The sequence below is a fragment of the Carassius carassius genome, chromosome 35 (genome assembly GCF_963082965.1).
Source record: "Carassius carassius chromosome 35, fCarCar2.1, whole genome shotgun sequence".
In the NCBI taxonomy this organism is placed as follows: domain Eukaryota; kingdom Metazoa; phylum Chordata; class Actinopteri; order Cypriniformes; family Cyprinidae; genus Carassius; species Carassius carassius.
The window spans coordinates 13656032-13681307 of record NC_081789.1 but is presented as its reverse complement, the minus strand read 5'-3'; the positions used below and the strand labels follow the sequence as shown (position 1 = coordinate 13681307).

Genomic DNA, 25276 nt, shown 5'->3' with positions numbered 1-25276 from the left:
AATATTGTCTCATGTGATTTGAAAGTCTTTTAGTTTTCATTTTATTAAAATTTAAAAAACGTCCCAACTTTTCCGGAATTCGGGTTGTATAAAGATTATAAAAAATTAAGTGCACGCTCCTCTGCCGCTTTAAATTCTCCAGCTCGTTATAGCAAGATGGATTCTGACTGGGTGTCAATGTTTGAAAAAAGTTATTCCAAGAATATTGTTTCTCTGTGCCTTTATCATTATAGCTGTGGTATGGACTCTGCTATTCTTTAATGATTTTTAGAAATATATCTTTATCGTTATCTTTATAGTTATCATCCTTGGTGTGAATGGGCCTTTACAGTTGAATACTGTAAGCACCAATCATGTCTTGACAGATCACAGTAGAGTCCCTCTCAGGAAATAAACCATTGGGTTTATACTCAAAACAATATAATACATGGTATAAACATTGAAAAATAAGTTATTTACATATCTTTAAAAAAATGCTGCCTTGCAACCCATGGTCCTATATGGCCCATATATTAAAGAAAAAAAAAAAACAGAAAAAAAAATAGGGTGATACAGGAATGTTGTGCAAATTCCCATGAGGGACAGTGTCTCTGTGATGGGGCATGTGCATTCTGTCTGTTTGTGTTTATTTAAACCAGTGCAGGTAATTTGAGTTCACAGCAGGAAAGCACATGTTGTTACTGCATGAACCTCCATAGCTCGGAGGGCATGTGGAGCAAGGAACACCTACTTTATACGGGGCCTCACCAATCCAGTTCCCCCTGTAAACAACAATAGCAACAACTATTACACACCAATGGACAAAGTTAACCACGTGTTTTTATATTTAAAATTGTGCTTTATGAGGTGTCAGATAGTTTGATAAGGACATAAATGTAATTACTAGACTGTACATTTCCATTTCTAACAGTGCTTCTATATTAAGAAGACAAGCTTTAAATCAATCTGGATCTACTTTAACTAGCTCTCAGTTAGCAAGTCGGGTCCTAACTAGTGTTTATAAATAGCATGCTCTGCAGTAGCCTAAGAATTTTCTGAAGTGCGCCGCCTCAGAAGACTGAAAAAAGAGGTCACAAGTCAGTAACAAGTCACCAGCCACACAAGATTAAGGTGCTTTGATTCTTGAATTAGAGGTAGAATTCCACTAAAATTCCACATGTGGCAGGAATGCAAGAGGTCGTCTAGGTCTTTGAACCAGAAGGCCCCATGGATGTCCACGTCAAGAATGTTTTAACAGAGACTTGTCAGGTTGCTAGCTTAGCCTAATTATGTTACTAAAGAGTTTCATTCTTGGGTTTAGCAGTTTAGCTTAGCTAAAGCACAAGAAAACATATACTTACTTTGGAGAATAGTTGCACACCAAGTATGTTGCCCTCTTCCATACTGAGCCCCAAACATTCATATTATGGCATGTGTTGATGGCACATCCTACTTTATTAGAGGTTGCCCACACCATCTGGTAAAAACGGAAGCAAAAAGTGAGCAACGGTCAAGTTTTAATGATATTTACCACCGTTCAAAAAGTCTCCTATGCTCACCAAAGTTGCATTTATTTTCGGAATATTCTGAAATATCATTTTAATTTAAAATAACTATGTTCTATTTTAATATATTTAAAAAAGTAATGTATTCCTGTGATGGCAAAGCGGAATTCTCAGCAGCCTTTACTCCAGTTTTCAGTGTCTCATGGTCCTTCAGAAACCATTCTAACGTGCTGATTTGGTGAAACATTTCTTATTATCAATGATGAAAATGGCTGTGACGCTTAATATTTTTTTAAATTTCTTTTTTCCAGAATTCTTTGATGAATAGGAAGTTCAAAAGAACAGCATTTCTTTGAAATATATATATATATATTAATGTCTTTACGGTCACTTTTGAACAATATAATGATGATTTGCTAAATAAAAGTATTCATAAAAAAACCCACATGCATATAAATAATAAAATACATATATAACTCAATCCAAACTTTTGAATGGTTGTGTACCTGAAGAAATTACATCATCAAACATCATCATAATCAACTCACTTGGGTATAATGAGTGCACATAGGTCCGTAGCACTTAAGGGGACATCTAGGATTGCAGTCTCGAGGATAGGGAAAAGAATAGTCCTTCACTTCATCATACCAAGGCTTTACAAGCTGCAAAATGGACCTGTATCTGTAAACGATCCAAACATAGTACCAAATCTTATTATGGTGTGATGAAATGCTTTCCTTGCTCTTTCAGGCCCAAATGCCCATTGGTATAGTGGAAAATAACCATAGGAAACATCACTGATCATAAACTGGGAATGATGGTGGTGAAGATGCATACCTTCCAGTTCGGACTGAAAGGTTCTGACCCAGAAATCTAAGAAGATTGCGAGGACCGTGCTCCCAAATACACGTGGATGCCCACTGTTCAGCCGTCTTTGCAAGAGTGTCATCCCAGACCTGAGACATGTTATACACTTTTATCAGTCCACTAAAATAAATAAATGTATTAATTGCATAATTACATTAAGGGATTCTTAAAATTCCCAACTTATAGGAATGAAATTCTGTGCACAATAGGAAGATCAAAAACCAAAGTTTCCCCAAACAGTAACACTGATGGATATGCATTAACAAAAATGTATTTTATGCTGGAAAATTTAGTTGTATTCCCCACAGTAGATCATTCAATAAGCTTTACCTCTTTAATCTTGGTTAAATCAGAGAATTATTAAAGAAAATTTAACATTTGGATCTACTGAAACATATCTGATACACTACAGCATTTCCCATGACTGTGCACTTTTGGAAGTGCTTAGCTTTAGTCTTAGCACATTGATCTATGCTGCAGAGAATCTACTTTGGTGGTCCGAGCCAATTAAATCTGCTCAACAGCTGCTGGTGCCAAATGGACACAGAGAAGTATGTCGTTTCTGCATCCTGCGATGAGTGCGTTACATGTGCAACACTCACGTGTCCAACTACAACAGCAGCAATGCGCTTTCCAGGCAAAGTGCCAGATAATTATACAATGAAATAAATAAAACAACTGAACCCAGTGAACTGCTATGAGGGTGTAGAGCAAAAGTTCAAACAAGCAGAAAAATTTTCAAAAGTCCAAACTGTTCCTGATTATATAATTTGCTACTTATTTCAAAAATGGTAATTATTGTAAGTAACTTACCATATATTCCATGTTTGAGGCTGGAGGGAAAACTTTCCCTCTTACTTTATTATGGTAATCAAGTATCGCAAGCATATCGTTCTGGGAAATATAACGTTTCCGTCTGGTTTTGGGAAGGTTTGCGGCCTCAGTGAGATATTTTGGAGGCGCAGAGCCAATATCAGTGAAATTGGTTGCTGGAAGAGACGAAGAGGCAGTGGGATTGAAGGCTGCCAGTGCACTTGTTCCACAGGATATACACAAGAGCAGAATGTCGATAGCCAAGTGGTTTTCATTCATGATTGATGGCTGGGATGTGGCGAGAGGTTTCTATTCCTTTTGCACAATCTGCATGTGAAACATAAATGATTCCCATTCATTAGAGAATGCAATAAACTGTATTATGTCATTTGACCCTTCCTGTACCATAAAGCCAACAATATAAATACATTTTTATCATTATTACATCTTTGCTTTCATTTTTTTTTAAGAATATTTTGTACCATTTCTACTCAATTGTTCAGTAATTAAAATCATATTGATTGTAAAAGTGCAATTAACTTATGAATGCAGGTTTTAACTTTTACACCACTTTTCAAAATAAAGCAGCAAATAAAAGTTTTCAATATTAGTCAACATTAGCCATAAGTGCCATAAAAAAATAACACACACACACACCTAAAAAAAATGTAAGAGCTGACTGAAAATTAATATGAACTTTTATTGATTTTTGCAAAAGGATTTGACATTTATAGAAATAAAAACCGTATTCCTTAAAACAACTAACATGAAATTCAAATGGTCATTCAGTATTTATATCTACAGACATTTGCCTCTACAATCCATGCATCAGTTTACCAACATACAATCTAAGTATAAAGATTTCTTGAGCACAAAAATGTTCCTACCTTCTCAGAGATGCTAGAGCAGCCTGTGGATATAAACACGTCTCCTTATTGCCTGAGTCTGTCCAGCAAAAGCTTTTCTTTGACTCTCTGTGAACTCGAGAGTTATTTCTCTCTCCCTCTCTCCCTGCTGAGAAGCACTGAGGGTTTATATATGGCTGAGGTACCGGTTCAGGAAGTATTCCGGCTTTGAAGGTGCACTGGGATCCACCCCATCCGTCACCTGAAGCGTGACATCATCTGAGACGTAATACTGCGTCTCTTTTATCCATTTCCTGGCAGATCCAAGTAGGCTTAATCAAAACATCTGCTTTTAGTTTGCACAGATGGCGTGAGTAGAAAAGAAAACATAAGATAAGCAAGTGAATCCTTTGACCCCTAGATGTAGCTTAGTCCATTGCGATGGATATTTAAGAAGCTCCAAATTAACAAATATATGAGTATTAATAAAGCAAGGAGTTTTGTAACTAATTTGTTTAAATGCCTGTAACTGTTTTTAGTACAGGGTGTCTCATATATTAGGCTAATATAATTATATAATATTAATATTAATTATTAATATAATTACTTAAAATTAAAGTATTATGCTGAAATACTACAATTTATCTATAACAGTGAAAAAATTAATAGTACAAAAAGCATGAAGAGTGCTCTTGCAAACTGGTTGTAAAACTTTTAAAGAAAGAAAGAAATAAGAAGAGATGGCCCTCTTTTGTGTAGTGAACTAGGCCTTTATTAAGCCACAGATTCACAAACCTACTGGAATAACTAGGAGGTAGTGTGTGATATAATACTTTAATAAAAAATTATGTAAAACAGATTAATTTAGACACATTTATTCCCAGTTTCTTCGTTTTTACACCAAAAAAGCTGTTCCAAACTAACAACTGCAAATCACAAAAGAGCTGTTCATTCTGGATGGATTCAGTGTTTAGTGAATTATTTAATGATTTAATGATCAGTTGTTTGATTCCTAAATTATTCAGTGTTTTTTAAAGTGCCCCTATTATGCAATTTTAAGGTTGCTAATATCGTTTTATCAGTCTCTTAAAACAGGTTTACATGCATGCAAGGTAAACGTTAGTTTTAATTTAATTTTACCTCATTTTTAAAATGATTTGTAAATGACTCGTGCCAAGCAGTTCAACGAATCATTCTCTTTAAACCCCTCCATTCTGTGAGTCCTCACTGCTGTGATTGGTCAGATGGCGCAGTCCTTTGTGATTGGTCCAGAGCCGTAGAGATTGTCTCTGAATTGGTGTACTGCATACAGTGCGTATTGAAAAACGAAACATCCATTAACGTGATGGAATGACAGCCCTGGAGACTTGTCAATACATAGAAAAGATGGTATCAATTGTACCTTACCAAATTAAGCTGGAGTATGATGATGAAACAGTTGAAGTGGCTGATTGAGAAGAGACTGATTTGCAAGCACAACTGGAGCAGGAAATTTTTCAGTGGTAAGTGTCAAGTGTTGACAAGTTTGGTAATCTTTTACAAGATGTGATAAAACTAATTTACTCTCACAGTGTAGAATAAAGCGTTTTCTTAACATGATATTAACCACGCGTCACAAAAATGTTACTTTGTTTGTGGGCAGGCAAGCTGGGGATGCAAAACGTGCGTGGACATTATGCAAATGTGTTACTTCGTGATGTAGAGCCGTAACAGAATAAGATTCAAATTCCTCGTTTAGACAATTGTAATCTGACTCTTTTTTTTTCCTTTTTTTTTTTTGATAGACAATGACTTTATTTATCATGCGCTGTCGGCTTTAAAACTTTGCAGATAGTTTATGTTCACATACAGATACATGACACATCGCATGAAAGGTAATATTCTAAAAGCCATAATGGGGAACTTTTAACAAATCAATTTAGTGAACTATTCAATTACTAATTTTTATCACTTGTTTCATGACTCCTGCCTTGTTTGTTTCCATGTTTTTTTTATTTAATTAGCTTCACACCTGTTTCAGTTCTTTCAATTAAGTTTCCATTACTTAAGCCTGTGTTGCCCTATGTTCCTTTGTCTGCTATGGATTTGTGTTTGGTTGTGCCCATTCCCTACTGTGGATTATTAAAAGAACACTTTGATTATACTCATTCCGTGTGTGGTTTGTTTTGCACACCACACACGTAACAGAATAGCCAGCCTTCCAGCTCCTATGCCTGGAGCAGGTGGAGCGTTCGCTGGAGGACCACAACAAAGACTTTCTCTTACCCACTTCCCAGACCACTTGCTCTGTGTTTTTTATTACACCGGCCTGAGCGAGTGGTGTGAGGCACGCCTGCCAGAAAACGGTCCCAAGGAGGAATTTGTGGAGTGGGTGCTGGAGAAAAATTGAACTGTATTTCTTCGTATGCCCTGCCAAGGAGGACATCTCCAGCCCCTCTCACGAACCAGAGACCAACCAGCACGTTGCATGGAGTTACTGCCTGAGCCCACTGCAGACAGAGACCCTGAGCCCGTTGTGACCTAGCAGAGCATCGAGCTCAATCATCATCTGACCAAGTGGGTGAGACAGAAAAATCTTCCATTCCCGAGGGAGTTTGGTGGAAATCGAGAGCTTGGAGGGACGCCCCGGCCACACTCTGGTCACTGGCCACATTATGAGGAACTAATGGACTGTTTTAAAATGGATCAAAAAGACTGGTTTGGGGAGGCATTATCCAGTTCTCCTGCATCTCCGCTGGTTCCGCCCAGCCTTGAAACTCCTGCATCTCCACTGGTTCCGCCCAGCTCCTGTCCTCCATTGTTCTCCCCCAGCCTCCCTCTCCTGCCTCCTCTTAAACCTGCCAGTTCCTCAGCTCCATCTCCGCTGGTGCCTGTCAGCCCCTCAGCTCACACTCAGCATGCCATTTCCAGTGGGTCAGTTGTGCTTCGGGACTTCCTGTCACCAGTTACCTTGGGGTTGGAGGATCCCCTGTCTCCGCCTCCAGCCTTCAAGACCTGGACTCCACCTCGGTCCTATGACCCATCGGCTCCACCTTGGCTCCTGGCTCCCTCGTCTCCACCATGGTCTGTCATCCCAATAGCTCCACTGCGCTCCCTCGTCCCTCAGGCTATGCCTTGGTCAGTTGTCGACCATCCACTGCCTCTGGACTCCACTCCTCTGGCTTCGCCTCATTAAAAAAGAAAAGTGAAAGTGACATGACATTCATCCAAGTATGGTGACCCATACTCAGAATTCGTGCTCTGCATTTAACCCATCCAAAGTGCACACACACAGCAGTGAACACACACACACCGTGAACACACACCCGGAGCAGTGGGGGCCATTTATGCTGAGGAGCCCGGGGAGCAGTTGGGGGTTAGGCCACTAGGCCACGACTTCCCCTTTTTTTGGAAAAAAATTAAATAATTACTCCATCCCTCTGCCTCTGTCAGGCTCCTCCTTCCCTTCGGTTCCGCCTCCATCCTCAGTTGCTCCACCGCGGCCTTCCGGAGCTCTGCCTCTGCATCAGTCGCCTGAGCCTTCAGGCCCTGGCCATATTGACTATGCTCTCATTTCATTGCCTATCCCTTGCCTTCCCCACGCCCGCCTCCTGAACCCCCAACCTCCCTCCTCTGGACATTTGTCAGCACAAACACGTGCCATTCCAGGAGGGAATGAACCGTTATTGTTATTATCTGTTTTGGTTTAGTTTAGTTTTTCTATTCTCCTGCCTTGTTTGTTTCCATGATTTTTGTTAGCTTCCATGATTTTAATTAGCTTCACAGCTGTTTCAGATCTCCAAATTAAGTTTCTATTACTTAAGTCTTTGTTCCCCTATATTCCCTTTGTATGCTATCATTTGGATTTGTGTTTGATTTTGCCCATTCTCTCCTGTTGATCATTTAAAGAATTCTTTGATTATCCTTCTCCTTCGTTGTGCACTTTGTTTTGCACACCACACACATAACAATGACTGCACGATTAATTGTTTTTGAACTAACTGCTTTAGTGAATTATTCAATGATTCATTTCATCACTTTTTTCGTTTTTCCATGATTCTGTGTTTTTGAACAAATCCTTTAAATAACTTATATAAATAAACCTTCAATACTCCTTCATAGAACATTTTTATAGCTTATTTTATTTATTGTTTTTTTAACAAAAAGTGAATTGTTAGAGATGAGCAAAACTAATCACCCTGAGATGCATACAGGTAAGAAATCTGTTTTCTTTCTTTTCAACGAATCGGTTAAATGAATGATTGAATGATCAGTCATTGTCTGCGCTGATGGCCTCTTGGGCATTGAGGTTTGAGTCCTGGCTCATGGATCTTTCCCAATCCCATCCCCCTCTCTTTCATACTTTGTTTCCTGCCTACCTGTCCATAAAATGCCATATATATTTATTTATGTTTAAAAAAAGAAATAAAAGAATCACTCATGAAGCCACCACCTACTGGTGTAACACATAAAAAAAAATCCCCATCACCATTTCACAAACTATGTCTGACTGGAACAAACACAGACAAGTAAAGTGATGTAAACAGTGAAAAGTCCCAGTGCTGTTGTACATTTATATCTGCACTCTTGGAGTGCTCCTCAACCAATTAGATTTGAAGACTGTCAGGCAATACAACTCATGTAATGTTGGTCTCCTATACCATATTATGCCTAGCATCCATATGCAGGGTTATGCTCTTGTTAATCAATCACTTAAACTGAATTTGTTTTTGAAGGCTATAAACTGGTTTAAAGGTCTGTCTGTTAAGCTGCACCATAAAGTCTATAGTTACAATACAACAATAGTCTTATACTGGCTTAAATGGTCAGTAATTAGGACATTCAAGAATAACTTGGGGAAGTCCAGCAGTTTTATACTTCAGGGCTATTGCTCTCCACTTTATTTTCCTTTGTCTTATTTATAATAATTCATTAGACTGTACAGATTGCACTTGTTCAGCGTCAGAATCAAGCCAATCCAGTGAGCCATAGAAGTTAGTGAGCCAAGAGCAAAACCCCCTCAGCAGTTGAATCATTTTCTTTGGCAGCCGGAGGACAAATTAAAGCAACGTGACGCAGAAGCAGCCCCATCCTCCACACAAATGGCAGTGGTTTCAAAACTTTCTTGGAATTGATAGTCTTTAAAGCCTAAAATTGTGAGAAATGGAACCGACATACAGCTACATTGTGAAAGCTGTTGTTTTTTATCAGATAGTCTGTGCTCCCCATGAGAAAATCATAGGTTAGATCTACCTCATATGTCTAGATTGGTACACCATTTAAAAATAAATGTCACTTGTGCCAAGTAACATTGACAGTCAAGACAAATTCACCCTGCCCCTGTGTCAAAACAACAAACTCCATCAGAAGGCCAATCCAAATTCAATTGTGAACATACTAATAAACAGCCTTTACTATGACCTTACTGCACCTGCCCTCATTTTACTGATGCATGCTGGACACGTTCATTTATGCACACCACACATGCTTCGGCCATCTCATTTAATGGAAAAGATATCTGTCGTATCCTTACTCGACCAAAGATTCATTCCTTTCGTTGTTGTAAGACAAGGGATATCTTTTAGCCATCAAAAAATGTGGTCTCCCTGTGTTATTTCAATTCTCTCGGGTCTCTCGAATATAAATGTTAATCTATAACATCAACAGTAACCACTGCCACGGGTAATTAGACCACGTTTAATGATCACACAGTCAAACAAGCAATCACTTCTCGTTTGTGGGGGATAGTCTAAGAGTAGACGACTGTCACGAAGAAGCCCACTCTTTTCAGACAGAACATTTATTTACTTATTTCCTCGTTCCAAGTTTCCCCTCACACTCCTTCTCAGTGGCCTTGCGAAAGCTCTGCTGCTCTGATGGAGTTCATCAGTGTGCTTTCGGCCCATGCGTTCAGACACAGACTCACAGCTGTGAACTCCACCCGAAGGCTTTAGTTTCTACTCTGGCAGAGAACAGCATGTCTAGGAAAATCACTTAGCAGTCATCGATGTGTGAATGAAACTAAAACACCGCTGCCTCCAGGCTAGCAAAACCAGAGTCTGTCCTCAGGGGTCAAATTTGAGAGCTACGCTGCAGCTGTTATTTGATTCGAACAGTCACTGAGAATTTGTTTTTGTTTGTAGTCATTGAAAGGCCCAGACTTTCAGGGATCTTTTTCCAGTGTGGAAATCATTAGTATGTTTGGTGCTTAAAAATTGGCACATCTAGTTCTTATTGAGATGATATATAGACGTAAACATAAGGTGGAGCGTCAATAGTGGCTTATCCACATCATATCTGTGTATTATGATATGTCCAAATGTTTCACATTGTTACTTGGCCACATTCAACCTTTGTCTTGATGTTACTGCATGGAATTAATACCAATGTTTTTAAAAAGCAAATCTTGTTTGATATTTCACAGTGCATTGTAAAATTTCCCCTCAAGTTAGAATAGACTGCTGAAGCCATATTGGAGCTTTGTGGCCAGTGCTGTGACATGCAGTGCATATGATATGAAAAATAAAGCACTGGTTCAAAGCCCTAACCTCTTTCAATATTAATCAAAAGTAACCTTTTCAACACTTATCAAAACTAATATTGAGGTCAAATTATAATAAAAATAACAGCATGTGCAGTAACAAATTGCTCAAAATTCATCAGATAGAAGTTTAGATTTACTATACATATCAGTCAGTTTGAGACATTGTTGCCATAAAGAATTGCTATGGGTTTCAGTCGTCCTGCTTCAGATTTGACTTACAAACTAGTATTCTGACACATCACCTTGCTTATGTCGAAGGCACAGCTGTTGATTTTTGGTAATTATTCTGCTTACTTTAAAAATAAAAACAAGACATTTTGGCTCTTTTAGTGATTGCCAATGACTTCATGGAAGGAAAAAAAAAATAACCTTCTTAAAGTGCATTTTCATTTCTATCTAGGGCCCCCAAGAACGTGATTTCTACCGAGCCCACCAGCCCTCTTATACAAAGTTCTGTCATGAAATGGTATATGGCCAATGTTGGGGAGTAACTTACGTGTAACGGAATTATGTAATTTTATTACAAAATAAAAGTAATTGTAATCAGTTACAGTTACGCAGAAAAAAGAAATGTGTACTTAAATTAAAGTTACTTAGGAAAATGTTAAGGATTACAAAGGGGGTTACATCTGATTTTTTCACACACACTCCCACATACAGATTTAATTGATTTCTTTCATAAATTACAGTGACTGCTCTAAAATATGAAACAACAGTGTTTCAAAAGTTTATAACATGCATATAGGATAACTCTTATATTTCCTATATGGGTTTATATATATGCTTTATTTTTTTAAGATTAGCAGTTTTTTTCTAAGGCATTGTTAGATTCCAGTGTTTCCTGTCATAGCTATGCAAAATTTTTATTTAAAAAACTGTATCATAGCTATTAAACTATTTCTTGTTATGATTTTAAATCTGCATTTAACCTCATAATGATTTTATGGTGTGATTGTATGGCGGCTGCGCTTCAAAGGAGACATCGGAGGCCCATTTTCCACAAATTGGTATGATTCTTTAGGGTATTCTTGAAAATGGTCTGAGTGGTCATGTAAATTAACACCCTTTTTACCTTATTAAAAACAGCTCTGTTCACAGCTACTTGTTTCGGCTGGAAAAGAGCACTGGTTAATTACTTCAAAATCAAAATAGCTTGATAATTGAGACTGTTTAGGTTTTGGGGGGATTAAAAAATGTGTGAATTTTTATCCTTGTAGGGTGGTTGCGTCCACACACTGCTAAGACACATTTATATGCAAATGGAGATATTTTGCATCTAATGTCTCCTTTAAAATTAAAATATTATAATCTTAATTCAAGTGATGAAAGATTTCGAAAGTCTGACAGTAATCAGTGATGAGCACTACTGTGAAGTTAACTCTGCCTGGTTAACATGTTTGAAAATGTTTAACAGTTGAAAACATTAGAAATTTAAAAAGAATAATCAAATGTAATCAGTTGCATTACTTTAATAAAGTAATTGAAAATTACACTACTTATTACATTTCAAGTAGGATAACTTGTGATCTGTAACCTATTACATTTCCAAAGTAACCTTTCCAACACTGTAGATGGCACAGGCCAATGGCTTCTAACTCAACCTGATATAATTACATCAATACTCACACTGCGCAGCTGACTGGTTTGTTTTCACATGAGCAGCCAATGAGCTTGCTGCTCGACATTAAAATACTCTGAATCAGTTGCAGCATGCTTCAGAAACCCTCCATCTTCCCCAGCTCCACCTGCATAGATCTGCTATGGGGTGATTTAATGTATGTTTTACACGGAGGTTGTTTCATTTTATATGTACAGCAACAGTATTTCTTACATGAAGACAAGTCAAGTCAATTCAAGTCACCTTTATTTATATAGCGCTTTAAACAAAATACATTGCGTCAAAGCAAGTGAACAACATTCATTAGGAGAACAGTGTGTCAATAATGCAAAATGATAGTTAAAGGCAGTTCATCATTGAATTCAGTGATGTCATCTCTGTTCAGTTAAATAGTTTCTGTGCATTTATTTGCAATCAAGTCAACGATATCGCTGTAGATGAAGTGACCCCAACTAAGCAAGCCAGAGGCGACAGCGGCAAGGAACCGAAACTCCATCGGTGACAGAATGGAGAAAAAAACCTTGGGAGAAACCAGGCTCAGTTGGGGGGCCAGTTCTCTTCTGACCAGACGAAACCAGTAGTTTAATTCCTGGCTGCAGCAAAGTCAGATTGTGCAGAAGAATCATCTATTTCCTGTGGTCTTGTCCTGGTGGTCCTCTGAGACAAGGTCTTTACAGGGGATCTGTATCTGGGGCTCTAGTTGTTCTGGTCTCCGCTGTCTTTCAGGGCAGTAGAGCTCCTTTCTAGGTGCTGATCCACCATCTGGTCTGGATACGTACTGGATCCAGGTGACTGCAGTGACCCTCTGATCTGGATACAGACTGGATCTGGTGGCTACGGTGACCTCGGAATAAGAAAGAAATAGACAAATATTAGCGTAGATGCCATTCTTCTAATGATGTAGCAAGTACATAGGGTGTTAAGGGAAGTGTTCCGGGTTCCGGTTTACCTAATTAATGCAGCCTAAAAATCCTTTAACCGATTTGAATATTAAAAGCATATTAAGCATGTTATGTGTAAGCCAGGTTAAAGAGATGGGTTTTTAATCTAGATTTAAACTGTAGGAGTGTGTCTGCCTCCCGAACAATGTTAGGTAGGTTATTCCAGAGTTTAGGTGCCAAATAGGAAAAGGATCTGCCGCCCGCAGTTGATTTTGATATTCTAGGTATTATTAAATCAAATCTACTAATCGTAGAGGATTATAATGTAAAAGGAGCTCATTCAAATACTGAGGTGCTAAACCATTCAGGGCTTTATAAGTAATAAGCAATATTTTAAAATCTATACGATGTTTGATAGGGAGCCATTGCAGTGTTGACAGGACCAGGCTAATATGGTCATACTTCCTGGTTCTAGTAAGAACTCTTGCTGCTGCATTTTGGACTAGCTGTAGTTTGCAGAACAACCACCCAATAAAGCATTACAATAATCTAACCTTGAGGTCATAAATGCATGGATTAACATTTCTGCATTTGACATTGAGAGCATAGGCCGTAATTTAGATATATTTTTGAGATGGAAAAATGCAGTTTTACAACTGCTAGAAACGTGGCTTTCTAAGGAAAGATTGCGATCAAATAGCACACCTAGGTTCCTAACTGATGATGAAGAATTGACAGAGCAGCCATCAAATCTTAGACAGTTTTCTAGGTTATTACAAGCAGAGTTTTTAGGTCCTATAATTAACACCTCTGTTTTTTCAGAATTTAGCAGTAAGAAATTACTCGTCATCCAGTTTTTTATATTGACTATGCATTTCATTACTTTTTCAAATTGGTATGTTTCACCAGGCCGCGAAGAAATATAGAGCTGAGTATCATCAGCATAACAGTAAAAGCTAACACCATGTTTTCTGATGATATCTCCCAAGGGTAACATATAAAGCGTGAAGAGTAGCGGCCCTAGTACTGAGCCTTGAGGTACTCCATACTGCACTTGTGATCAATATGATACATCTTCATTCACTGCTACGAACTGATGGCGGTCATATAAGTACGATTTAAACCATGCTAATGCACTTCCATTAATGCCATAAGTGTTCAAATCTATGCAAAAGAATGTTGTGGTCAATTGTGTCAAACGCAGCACTAAGATCCAATAAAACTAATAGAAAGATACACCCACGATCAGATGATAAGAGCAGATCATTTGTAACTCTAAGGAGAGCAGTCTCAGTACTATGATACGGTCTAAATCCTGACTGGAAATCCTCACATATACCATTTTTCTCTAAGAAGGAATATAATTGTGAGGATACCACCTTTTCTAGTATCTTGGACAGAAAAGGGAGATTCGAGATTGGTCTATAATTAAATAGTTCTTTGGGGTCAAGTTGTGGTTTTTTGATAAGAGGCTTAATAACAGCCAGTTTGAAGGTTTTGGGGACATACCCTAATGACAATGAGGAATTAATAATAGTCAGAAGAGGATCTATGACTTCTGGAAGCACCTCCTTTAGGAGCTCAGATTGTATAGGGTCTAACATACATGTTGTTGGTTTAGATGATTTAACAAGTTTATACAATTCTTCCTCTCCTATAGTAGAGAATGAGTGGAACTGTTCCTCAGGGGGTCTATAGTGCACTGTCTGATGCGATACTGTAGCTGACGGCTGAATGGTTGCAATTTTATCTCTAATAGTATCGATTTTAGAAGTAAAGTAGTTAATAAAGTCATTTCTGCTGTGGTGTTGGGAAATGTCAACACTTGTTGAGGCTTTATTTTTCGTTAATTTAGCCACTGTATTGAATAAATACCTGGGGTTATGTTTGTTTTCTTCTAAAAGAGAAGAAAAGTAATCAGATCTAGCAGTTTTTAATGCTTTTCTGTAGGATAGGTTACTTTCCCGCTAAGCAATACGAAATACCTCTAGTTTTGTTTTCCTCCAGCTGCGCTCCATTTTTCAGGCTGCTCTCTTTAGGGTGCGAGTATGCTCATTATACCATGGTGTCAAACTGTATTCCTTAACCTTCCTTAAGCGTAAAGGAGCAACTGTATTTAAAGTGCTAGAAAAGAGAGAGTCCATAGTTTCTGTTACATCATCAAGTTGTTCTGAGGTTTTGGATATGCTAAGGAATTTGGATACATCAGGAACATAACTTAAAAAACAGTCTTTTGTGGTAGAACTGATGGTTCTTCCATACTTGTAACAAGAAGTAGAATTTACAATTTTGGCTATATGAAGTTTGCACAAAACTAAATAATGATCTGAGATATCATCACTTGGCTGCATAATTTCAACACTATCAACATCAATTCCATGTGACAGTATTAAATCTAGAGTATGATTTCGACAATGAGTAGGTCCTGAAACGTGTTGTATAACCCCAATAGAGTTCAGAATGTCTATAAATGCTGATCCCAATGCATCTTTTTCATTATCAACATGGATATTAAAATCACCAACTATTAAAACTTTATCTGTAGCCAGAACTAACTCGGATGTAAAATCACCAAACTCTTTAATAAAGTCTGTATGGTGCCCTGTATACAGTAGCCAGTATAAACATAACAGGGGATGTATCATTAACATTTGTTTCTCTGGATAATGTTATATGAACGGTAATGTCATCTGTTTTTTTATTTGTTGAACCTCAATTAAATTGTTAATCTTAACTTGGTTTGGCCTTTTTTTTGTATTTTCTAGTTTGGGGAACAGACACAGTCTCTATAGTGTGATATCTAGGTGAAAGAGTCTCTATGTGCTAAGAATTAGCTGACCTCTGTGACGTGAGGCAGCTAGCAGACGGGCGGTTTAGCCAGTCTGTCTGCTTCCTGATCTGAGCCCCAGTTAGTCAAGTATAAACACTAAGACTATTTACCATATTTCTAGAGAGAAGAGTGGCGCCACCCCAGGAGGGATGAAGACCATCTCTTTTCAACAGGTCAGGTCTGCCCCAAAAGCTCGTCCAATTGTCTATGAAACCTATGTTATTCTGTGGGCACCACTTAGACATCCAGCCATTGAGTGATGACAATCTGCTATGCATCTCGTCACCACGGTAAGCAGGGAGGGGACCAGAGCATATTACAGTGTCTGACATCGTGCTTGCAAGTTCACACACCTCTTTAATGTTATTTTTAGTGATCTCCGACTGGCGAAGTCGAACATCATTAGCGCCGGCATGAATAAAAATTTTACTGTATTTACGTTTAGCATTAGCCAGCACTTTTAAATTTGCCAAGATGTCAGGCGCTCTGGCTCCCGGTAAACATTTGACTATGGTGGCTGGTGTCTCTATATTCACATTCCGTACAATAGAATCACCAATAACTCAGTGGGTGCATCACTGAGTGGGGAGAACCTGTTTAATGTTTTGATCGGAACAGAAGAGCGGTGTTTTGACCTACGACTACGCTGCCTCACTGTCACCCAGTTGCCCTGCTCCAGGGGCTCTGTCGCCGGAACCGAACAATGTACAGGAATCCCTGAGCTAGAATATATTAATATATTTATATTTCTGCATAATTATCAAAAGTGGTGTAATAAAGTCCTTTCACATCACCATTTAAATATCATCAGGTATGATGTTCTTAATTGAAACCAACTACTATTTTTGATGATTAGATGAGGAGAAAGAGTTGGTCTGGAATTGAAAAAGGGTTGGTCTGTTTTCCCACCACGTTGTCTAGATACAAGCTTTCATGGGGTCCTTTAAAGGTTTTCAAACATATTATGGTCAGGTTTGACAAGTGCACATACAAAAGTGAGCTCTTAAACCGAAATCAAGTGTAAACAGTGTTGCACAAAGCCAGGTCCAGCCACAACCTTGGTGCAGTTAGAGGAATCCTAATCTAGACACTACAATAAACCACAGGTTAAACATCTTCTGCAGATATAAGAAACAACACCTGCACATTAGGAGAGTGAACCTTGTCTTGCACACAGTAAATAAAGCTGAGATGTGGGAACATGATTATGCATCTCCATGCTACTGTAGCTATTTTTAACATACTACATTCCTGCACAGCCAAAATATTCTCACTCATATATAAGACATTTATGGACATCTTTGATGACAGGACCTTATAAGCGTGGGTGCAGTTGACTTGTGGCCATCCTCAGACATTTCACAAGAGGTTCTGATGTAAACGCCGACGGCATGAGTAAACACAAAATGCTCCACTGGTCTAAACTTAGCCAGTGGTTTTTTTTTTTTCATTTTTTTTTCTGAGAATGAAGTTGTACATGAAAACAACATCAAGCACAAATACAAATATATAATTACAGTATTTTCCTAGAGCAAATTCACTGTATTTCACCAAACTAAAGTTTTATATGATGTTATTTTATTATTATTTATATTCTATTTTAGTTTTTATTAATATTTCAAATACCTTTTTTTCAGTATTCATTTTGTGTTTTCACCATTTTCATTATTATTATTATTATTATTATTATTATTTAATATTACTATTTAGGCGTAATTTATTTATATTTCAGTATTAGTTTTTATTTATTTCCAGCCATTTTACTGCTTCAGCTTAAAGCTATTTGTGCTAGTTGCTAATTTGTTTCAACTATATTTTTATCATTATATTTTAACATGTTTTTGGTTTTAGTTCATAATAATAAGCTTGCTTATAATTTTAGTAAAACTTTAAATTGTCACCCCAAACTTGTATGATTTTCTTCTGCGGAACACAAATGTTTTTGAGAATGTTTCAGCATTCCAGGTAAAACTTAAGTCATACAGATTCCAAACAGATTCAGCTTTTTGGGTGAATTATCACTTCTTTGGAACTGCCATTGTACTCTGGATGGTGCATAAAGATGGTGTATGTTGGAGAACAGACAGAATGCTCTGACATTTTACCTGTTTATAGTGGCTTTGGAGCACATCTCTGGTCTGGCTGTGGTGGGAATAAATGTGTCCAGCGTGGTCTTACAGATTACCCTTGGTTGTGAAAATGAGCAAGCCGATTGGCCGTGACTAAAGAAGGCCTGAGGGCTGTCTAGACAGCAGATGAAAGATGACTTGCAGCTTTGGAAGCTGGCGGTTTCAGCCTTATTGACTAGCCAAGGTTTTCTACCTGTCTAATTCAAGAGCATGTGTCCAAACCACGCTGCATATGTGCAATTCTAACTTAATGTTGTATGTCATATGTACACCCGAATCACATGCTGCTGCTTTCTTTGTCTTTTGCATGTGTCTCTTTTCTTGTGGATAAAAATATCTGAACTAACTTCAGAAAACATTGTACATCCAAAGCAATTTATGGGATTAAGAAAGAAATAGTGTGTTTTATTCACCACTGTCTTTGTCAAGATTATAACACTTTCTAATTCAAGTTTCCAAGCATTGTATAACTCAGAGAGGATTCAAAGGGCTGGGCTATTTTTCAAAGGGAAATTTCTGCAAAAGAGATAACCGTTGTCCTGTATGGGAACTAGATTTGAAGAAGTGTTCAATCTGCTTATATGCTTGACTGTCATGAAACACCCTTTTTGTGCAGGAGGATAAACTTGTACATATACTGAATGTACAGTACATGTTTGGCATGTGCTTTAATCAGTACATCTGGAAATCAGTAAATGTAGTAAGTGGTAGAGCAGATAGATGCAGATACTTCTTTCAGTTGGCCTTTGTCTTTAAAATCTTAACTATCATAAATCCTTTCCCCATAATCAAAATGTTTTTGGAGATTTATTCCCCTACTGTGTTTTTCATCATGCAACTTCTGCAAAACTGTACAGGAATATAAGCAGGTTGTTTTTTAAAATTCCTGATTTGGCATGTAGCTGAAGAAAAGTTTGGATATGATAATGGTGTTTGTCTAAGAATGTACCTTCATAAAAGAAGGGACATTTGGTGCAGACAATTCATTTTAATACATGTAAGCCTATTTTTAGTAGGCTTTCAAAAATGCTGTTCTGTAATGACAGAATTTTTTTTTTTATTTGGCAAATAATTATATTGATTATAATAAAAACAATAATGAATTTTTTGTTTGTTTTAATTGACCATATTTATGCTGTAGATACCACAGACAGCATATTTAAATACAATCCACCAAATAATGAAAATAGTTCAGAGTTGCAGTGTTGTGTGAAAAACCAAAAGAACATTGCCTAGTGTAGTAGACCATACTTTGTTCTATTTTTGACATAGGCTACTCAATTAACTTTTCCTACTTCTGACAACAGGACAAATGGATGAGTGAAAACTTATGGCCCGTTCACACAGTGAATGATAACTTCAATGATAACTATAATATTTAATAATCATTCTAATTTTAAAAGCAAAATCCTTACACAACTACAATCATACTAACATAGAGGAACTATTTTATTTTTTGTCGTCTGTTGCTATTAGTGTCCCGTAGCCAGACCTTCAGACTAAAGGCGGAAGGTCTGGGAACCTTGGCTGCTTTGAATGGCAAGGACTGCCCAAGAGGCCATATGACTAGCTGAGAAGGCAACCAATCGCGTTTTGTTTTGTGACGCATCATGTTTAGGGACGTGGAAATTTCCCCACTGTGACAGACTGATGTGTAAACTCTTGGACGTATATGTTAGGAGCAGGGGCGTAGCCATCTTTTCAGAAGTGAGGGGGACAGAAATTACACATACATACACACACACACACACACACACATATATATATATATATATATACAGTACAGACCAAAAGTTTGGACACACCTTCTCATTCAAAGAGTTCCCTTTCAAGGGAACTTCGAACTGCGTCCTCTGAGGGGACACTATGGGGAACACCTCGTCGTGACCCGTGTCTGAAGCATACTTTGAAAAACGCCAATGTGTTGGCCGGCGACAGCCTCTGACGTCACTACCAGCGCGACTATAAATACGCGCCCGTAGGACCCGTCACTTATCTTTTTCGTCTTCATTGACTGTTTTGTTTGAAGCGTGCATCTGAGAAACGACCAAAACGGTAAGAGCGATCTATTACTGTTATCATCATGGCTTCCACTAGCAAAGCGTTTAGACAGCGTGTGCATCCGTGTCAGCTTTATCTGACACCCGATGACACACACACTCTTTGCGTCTCTTGTTTGGGCGAAGAGCATGCGCGCGATGTCCTTGAGGGGGCGATCTGCGTGCACTGCGAGCGTTTTTCTGTGAGAAAGCTCCGCTCTCGTTTGTCTCTCTTTTCGAGGAAAGAGGGACAGCCATCTGGATCCCGCGGCTCAGGACCCGCCGTTGCCGAGGCACGGAGGAGAATGAGCTCGTGGGGATCACAGGTGGATCTCGCTGAGGAGTGTAGAGAGGGACTTTTTTTCCTTTCACACTCTCCGGCGGCAAACGAGGGTGAACTTCGGGAGGAAGATGCGTTGTAATTAACCCATTCTGACACTGAAGTTAGTGCTCTGCTGGGTTTTACCCAGGAAGAGCAGAAGATGTCTGAGAGTGGCGAAGAAGCTGAGACTGAGCCTTCTCAATCCTCCTGCCCTGCGTATGGGGAGCTGTTTGCTGCAAAATTAGTTTTGTCATGGAAGCGTGCCAGAAAAGTAACGTCGCGAGCTCGCCTCAATGAGCGTTATTTGTCTGACCGTAGCCCTCCAGCCCAGGTGAGCCTTCCATTCTTGCCTGACTGACATGCAGAAGTCGAAAAGGAATGGAAGAGGCCGTTTTCCTCTCACATCCATCGGTTTCAGCATACGTGTTATGCTGATATCGAAGGCATGCACGAAAACGGCTATGAGAGGATGCTGGCTAGCTATCTCTCTGTGGGGGAAACGTCCTCTCTTAAATCTCCCTCTTTGCCATCTAAGCCCCTCCAGGATGCATCCCGCTTAAATGGCAAATCATACGCGGCAGCAGGTCAGGCGGTGGCTTCGTTGCACACGATGCAGTGTTTCAGGCTTACCCGGCTGGCCTGCTGAAGGACCTGGATACAGGCGAGGAGGTCCAGGTCCGAGCCCGAACAACAAAGGGGTCCTGGCCCATCTCGATCTGAGGATCGTAGACGGGCGCAGAAGGCTAGTGTTGCGGCTCGCGCTCCTCCCCCGCCTAAGGGCAGGGGCAAGAGGAACCGCGGGTCACGGAGAGGTAAGCAGGGTCTGAGGGACGGGATTCAGACGAGGAAGCATCCTCGCCCGGATCAGAGCGATAGAAAGACCTAGTAGCTCCGGATGTTTTTAACCTCTGTTTTAACGTCTGTTTTTATCCTCCCCTGCCTAATTCCCCTGTAGCCACCAGCTCTCCACCTGATCGAGGTTAGGTGGACAGTCTCTCACATAACAGTCTCCTTCCTGGACCTATGAGGTGTTGGTTGGTTCTATATTCATAGTAACCGCCTTACTGACGGTCCGGACCAGAAGGGGGCGCCCCGCAGGGGGGCTCCAGTACAGGAGGGTGGGTGAGTACGTAACCCTTGCTTTACCTGTTTATGGATGTTATGTTGCTGGTGGTTATATGTCTACTAACTATCTCTGTGAGTTTCCTTTACAGTGCTCTGGAAATAGCTAGGAAGTGGCCAAGATCACAGGCTTTGGGTAGGCGGCCGCACCGCGTGGGTTCCGCCCCCCCGGGGCGCGACACCCACCGCGGAGTGAGACCCGCGCGTGGGAAGCAAGCGCTCTGCGATTGCCCATCCCACACCCCCTCCCGAGGAGCCTGGCTGATCATCAGAATTGGCACAGCACTGCAGGGAATTCCATAGATGTCCAGCCAGGTCACCCTGAGGGGCCGCCTGGCCGTTTGGCGCATCCAGGGAGGTGGTGGTTACGGAGTCCTCTGTATGTACTGCCTCAGGTGATGCTCCCCTCGCTTGAGGGTTGGAGCTCATGTCTCCCGTGCGATCCAGCGCCTCTGCGATGCTTGGTTTCGGTACACACGCTAAGCCTGTGTACTCTCTCAAAACCACATGGTGGTCAGTGTGCACGTGAAAACTTTGCACACTGTCTGAAATCCACGTAAAGTGGTAAGTGTGCACGCAAGACTCTGCGCACTTTCTGAAATCCACGTAAAGTGGTAAGTGTGCACGCATGACTTTGCGCACTTTCTAAAATCCTGTACGGTAAGGGTTACGCGCTCCGCTTCGTTCCCTTTCTTAAGATGATTAGCCCTGGGTTCCATGGGCTTCATTCATGCATCGCTTCCCTCAACATGAGGGGCTGGGTGGACTCCCACATATTGTGGTTATCAGGTAGTAGGCTTCATCAGGCCTCTCTGATGGTGAGCTCCCACATACTGTGGTTGCCAGGTAGTAGGCCTCACCAGGCCTCCCTGGAGATTTAGCTCCCACGTACTGTGCGTTTCCACTAAATAGCATATTGTGGTTTTCAGTTAGTAGGCTTCACCAGGTCTCTCTGAAGGCGAGCTCCCACATACTGTGGTTGCCAGGTAGTAGGCCTCACCAGGCCTCCCTGGAGATTTAGCTCCCACATACTGTGCGTTCCACTAAATAGCATATTGTGGTTTTCAGATAGTAGGCTTCACCAGGTCTCTCTGAAGGCGAGCTCCCACATACTGTGGTTGCCAGGTAGAAGGCCTCACCAGGCCTCCCTGGAGATTTAGCTCCCACATACTGTGCGTTTCCACTAAAAAGCGAGCTCCCACGGTTTGTGGTTGTCAGGTAGTAGGCCTCACCAGGCCTCCCTGGAGTCGAGTTCCATTTAAAAGGAGGTGAACTCCCACATATTGTGGTTATCAGGTAGCAGGCTTCACAGGCCTCTCTGAATGTGAGCTCCCACATACTGTGGTTGTCAGGTAACCTATCAGTACACACGCTAAGCCTGTGTACTTTCTCAAAACCACATGGTGGTCAGTGTGCACGTTAACGCTTTGCGCACTGTCTGAAATCCACGTAAAGTGGTAAGTGTGCACGCAAGACTCTGCGCACTTTCTGAAATCCACGGTAAGTTGTAAGTGTGCACGCAAGGTTCTGCGCACTTTCTAAAATCCTGTATGGTAAGGGTTACGCGCTCCGCTTCGTTCCCTTTCTTTGAGATGATTAGCCCCGGTGTTCCTTGGGCTTCATCCAACCGGTGTGTACTTATTGTACACCCCAAGCCCCCTCAACATGGGGGGGGCTGTGTGGGCAATTCTCGGGTAGTTCAGCAGCGCTCCCCTTTTCTGAAAGGGTCACCTATGAGCATGCTGCTCGGAGCTCGGAGTCTTCCTCTCTTGGGAGACTGATTCTCGGTTCTTTCAGAGCGCTCTAGTACCACATACTGTTTTGAGACGCTCTGTGAGAGCAGGCATCCTGCTGAGGCAGGGGCTGAGGCTCGGGGAATGGCGCCGTTTACACCAAGGTGTTGAGGCAGAGTTAGAGAGGTTGGCCAGACTTGGGTGGATTGGTTTTGCGGCTTGAGAGAGCATCGCACTGTCCCCTCTGGCTTCCTCTGACTCATCCAGCTCCATGTGGGGCTGGACGCCATGGTACAGGCATGGCCGAGGCTTCATCTGTACGTTCCGTCCTCCAATTGCTCTGCTCCCGGGCCATTCTATCTACGAGCTGCTCTATCAGAGTTCCACGAGAGCCCCTCCTTAGAACAGTATTGTAAATCCATGTTATGGTAAGTGTGCACGTGAAGTCTTTGCACACTTTCTGAAGTCCACACTGTGGTAAGTTCGCATGCTAGTACTCTGCGTTCTTTCTAAAATCCTATATGGTAAGGGCTTCGCGCGGCTGCTTCATGCCCTTTCTTGAGTCGGTTAAGCCCCGTTCATCTTGGGCACCACTCCACCCAGGTATCCGCTGATACCTATCTAGAACAGGGCGCCGCTACTAGAGTACTGTTGGGACAGCTCTTTCGGCAAGTTTTTGCTAAAGCTAGCAGTAGCCCCTGTGTGACAGGCAAAGACTTGGTAGAGGAAAGTGCCAGGCTCTTAGCCGTATCCCTTTAAAGGAATCTTTTGTGATTCCAAGCCTTCAGCTCTACCCCGGGCCAGGGCCCTACAGGTAAGTTGGGTATGTAGCTTAGGCCTTTGGCCGTAAGGGATAATGTCATAAGACAGCCGTCAAACCGTCCCAGGGGCGACTCCCGGTGAAGCGGTAGAGTTGGTACTTAGTGTTTGCCATGATTCTGGTCTGCACTCCCCTCAGCATGGCGGCGTGGGTATACTGTTCCCCATAGTGTCCCCTCAGAGGACGCAGTTCGAAGTTCCCTTGAAAGGGAACGTCTCAGGTTACGAGTGTAACCATGGTTCCCTGAGAGGGAACGAGACACTGCGTCCTCTAGCTCCCTTGCCATGCTTCGGACGCAAGCTTCACGAAGAAGATAAGTGACGGGTCCTACGGGCGCGTATTTATAGCCGCGCTGGTAGTGACGTCAGAGGCTGTCGCCGGCCAACACGTTGGCGTTTTTCAAAGTATGCTTCAGACACGGGTCACGACGAGGTGTTCCCCATAGTGTCCTCTCAGAGGACGCAGTGTCTCGTTCCCTCTCAGGGAACCATGGTTACATTAGTAACCTGAGATGTTTTCTTTATTTTCATGACTATGAAAATTGTAGTCACACTGAAGGCATCAAAACTATGAATTAACACATGTGGAATAATATATGGAATATATATATATATATATATATATATATATATATATATATATACAGAAGAGACTTCTTTAAAAAACATTAACAAGCTTACTGTTCACAAACTTTTGATTGGTAGTGTATAGGCAAATTTAATTTTTCTCTAACTTCAGGCTTTTAATTGGCTTAGAAATCTATAACTGCTGGACAATAACAAAAAATAATGATTTGTTTATATACACTACAAACACTTTTTTTATCACATAGTAAGATTTCTATACTGTAATAGCACTGCATTGTTCATATACTTTATTTATCACCTGCTGGAGATGACTTGAAAAACCATATTTTCGCAATCATATGGTTAATGTGTTCGTGTTTCCAACAGTGTCTGTTTTCACACTGCATAGCTGGATGCTTTTGTCCATATTAGGAGTTTCCTGGTATGAATTTCTGCGCGAGAGCGCCCTCTGGCATCGAGTATGAAGAAACACACATTGCAGGAGAGTTTGGCGCTCCGTGATGTTCATCTCGTCTTCTGGGTTCGAATAAAATATCAGATCATGCGCAGACAATCCTGTCTCTTTGAGTCTAAGTCTATATTTATTCACACCAGCTCCTGAAAACCTCTATGCAAACACACTTGACCGAAAAAGTGCGAGGGACGAATTCCCGTGATGATAAA

The 25276-nt window shown here is 40.6% G+C and overlaps 1 protein-coding gene across 1 annotated transcript; it reads right to left on the bottom strand.

Moving 5' to 3' along the window:
* Nucleotides 1-232: 232 nt before the first annotated feature.
* LOC132115708 (peptidase inhibitor 15-A) lies at nucleotides 233-4178 on the bottom strand. Its single transcript, XM_059524122.1, has 6 exons — nucleotides 4052-4178; nucleotides 3165-3491; nucleotides 2322-2440; nucleotides 2033-2165; nucleotides 1341-1456; nucleotides 233-761 (listed from the first exon to the last, which is right to left on the bottom strand). The coding sequence occupies exons 2-6, from the start codon at nucleotides 3441-3443 to the stop codon at nucleotides 626-628; spliced, it is 783 nt and encodes a 260-aa protein (XP_059380105.1). The 5' UTR covers nucleotides 3444-3491; nucleotides 4052-4178; the 3' UTR covers nucleotides 233-625.
* Between the last annotated feature and the right edge of the window lie 21098 nt (nucleotides 4179-25276).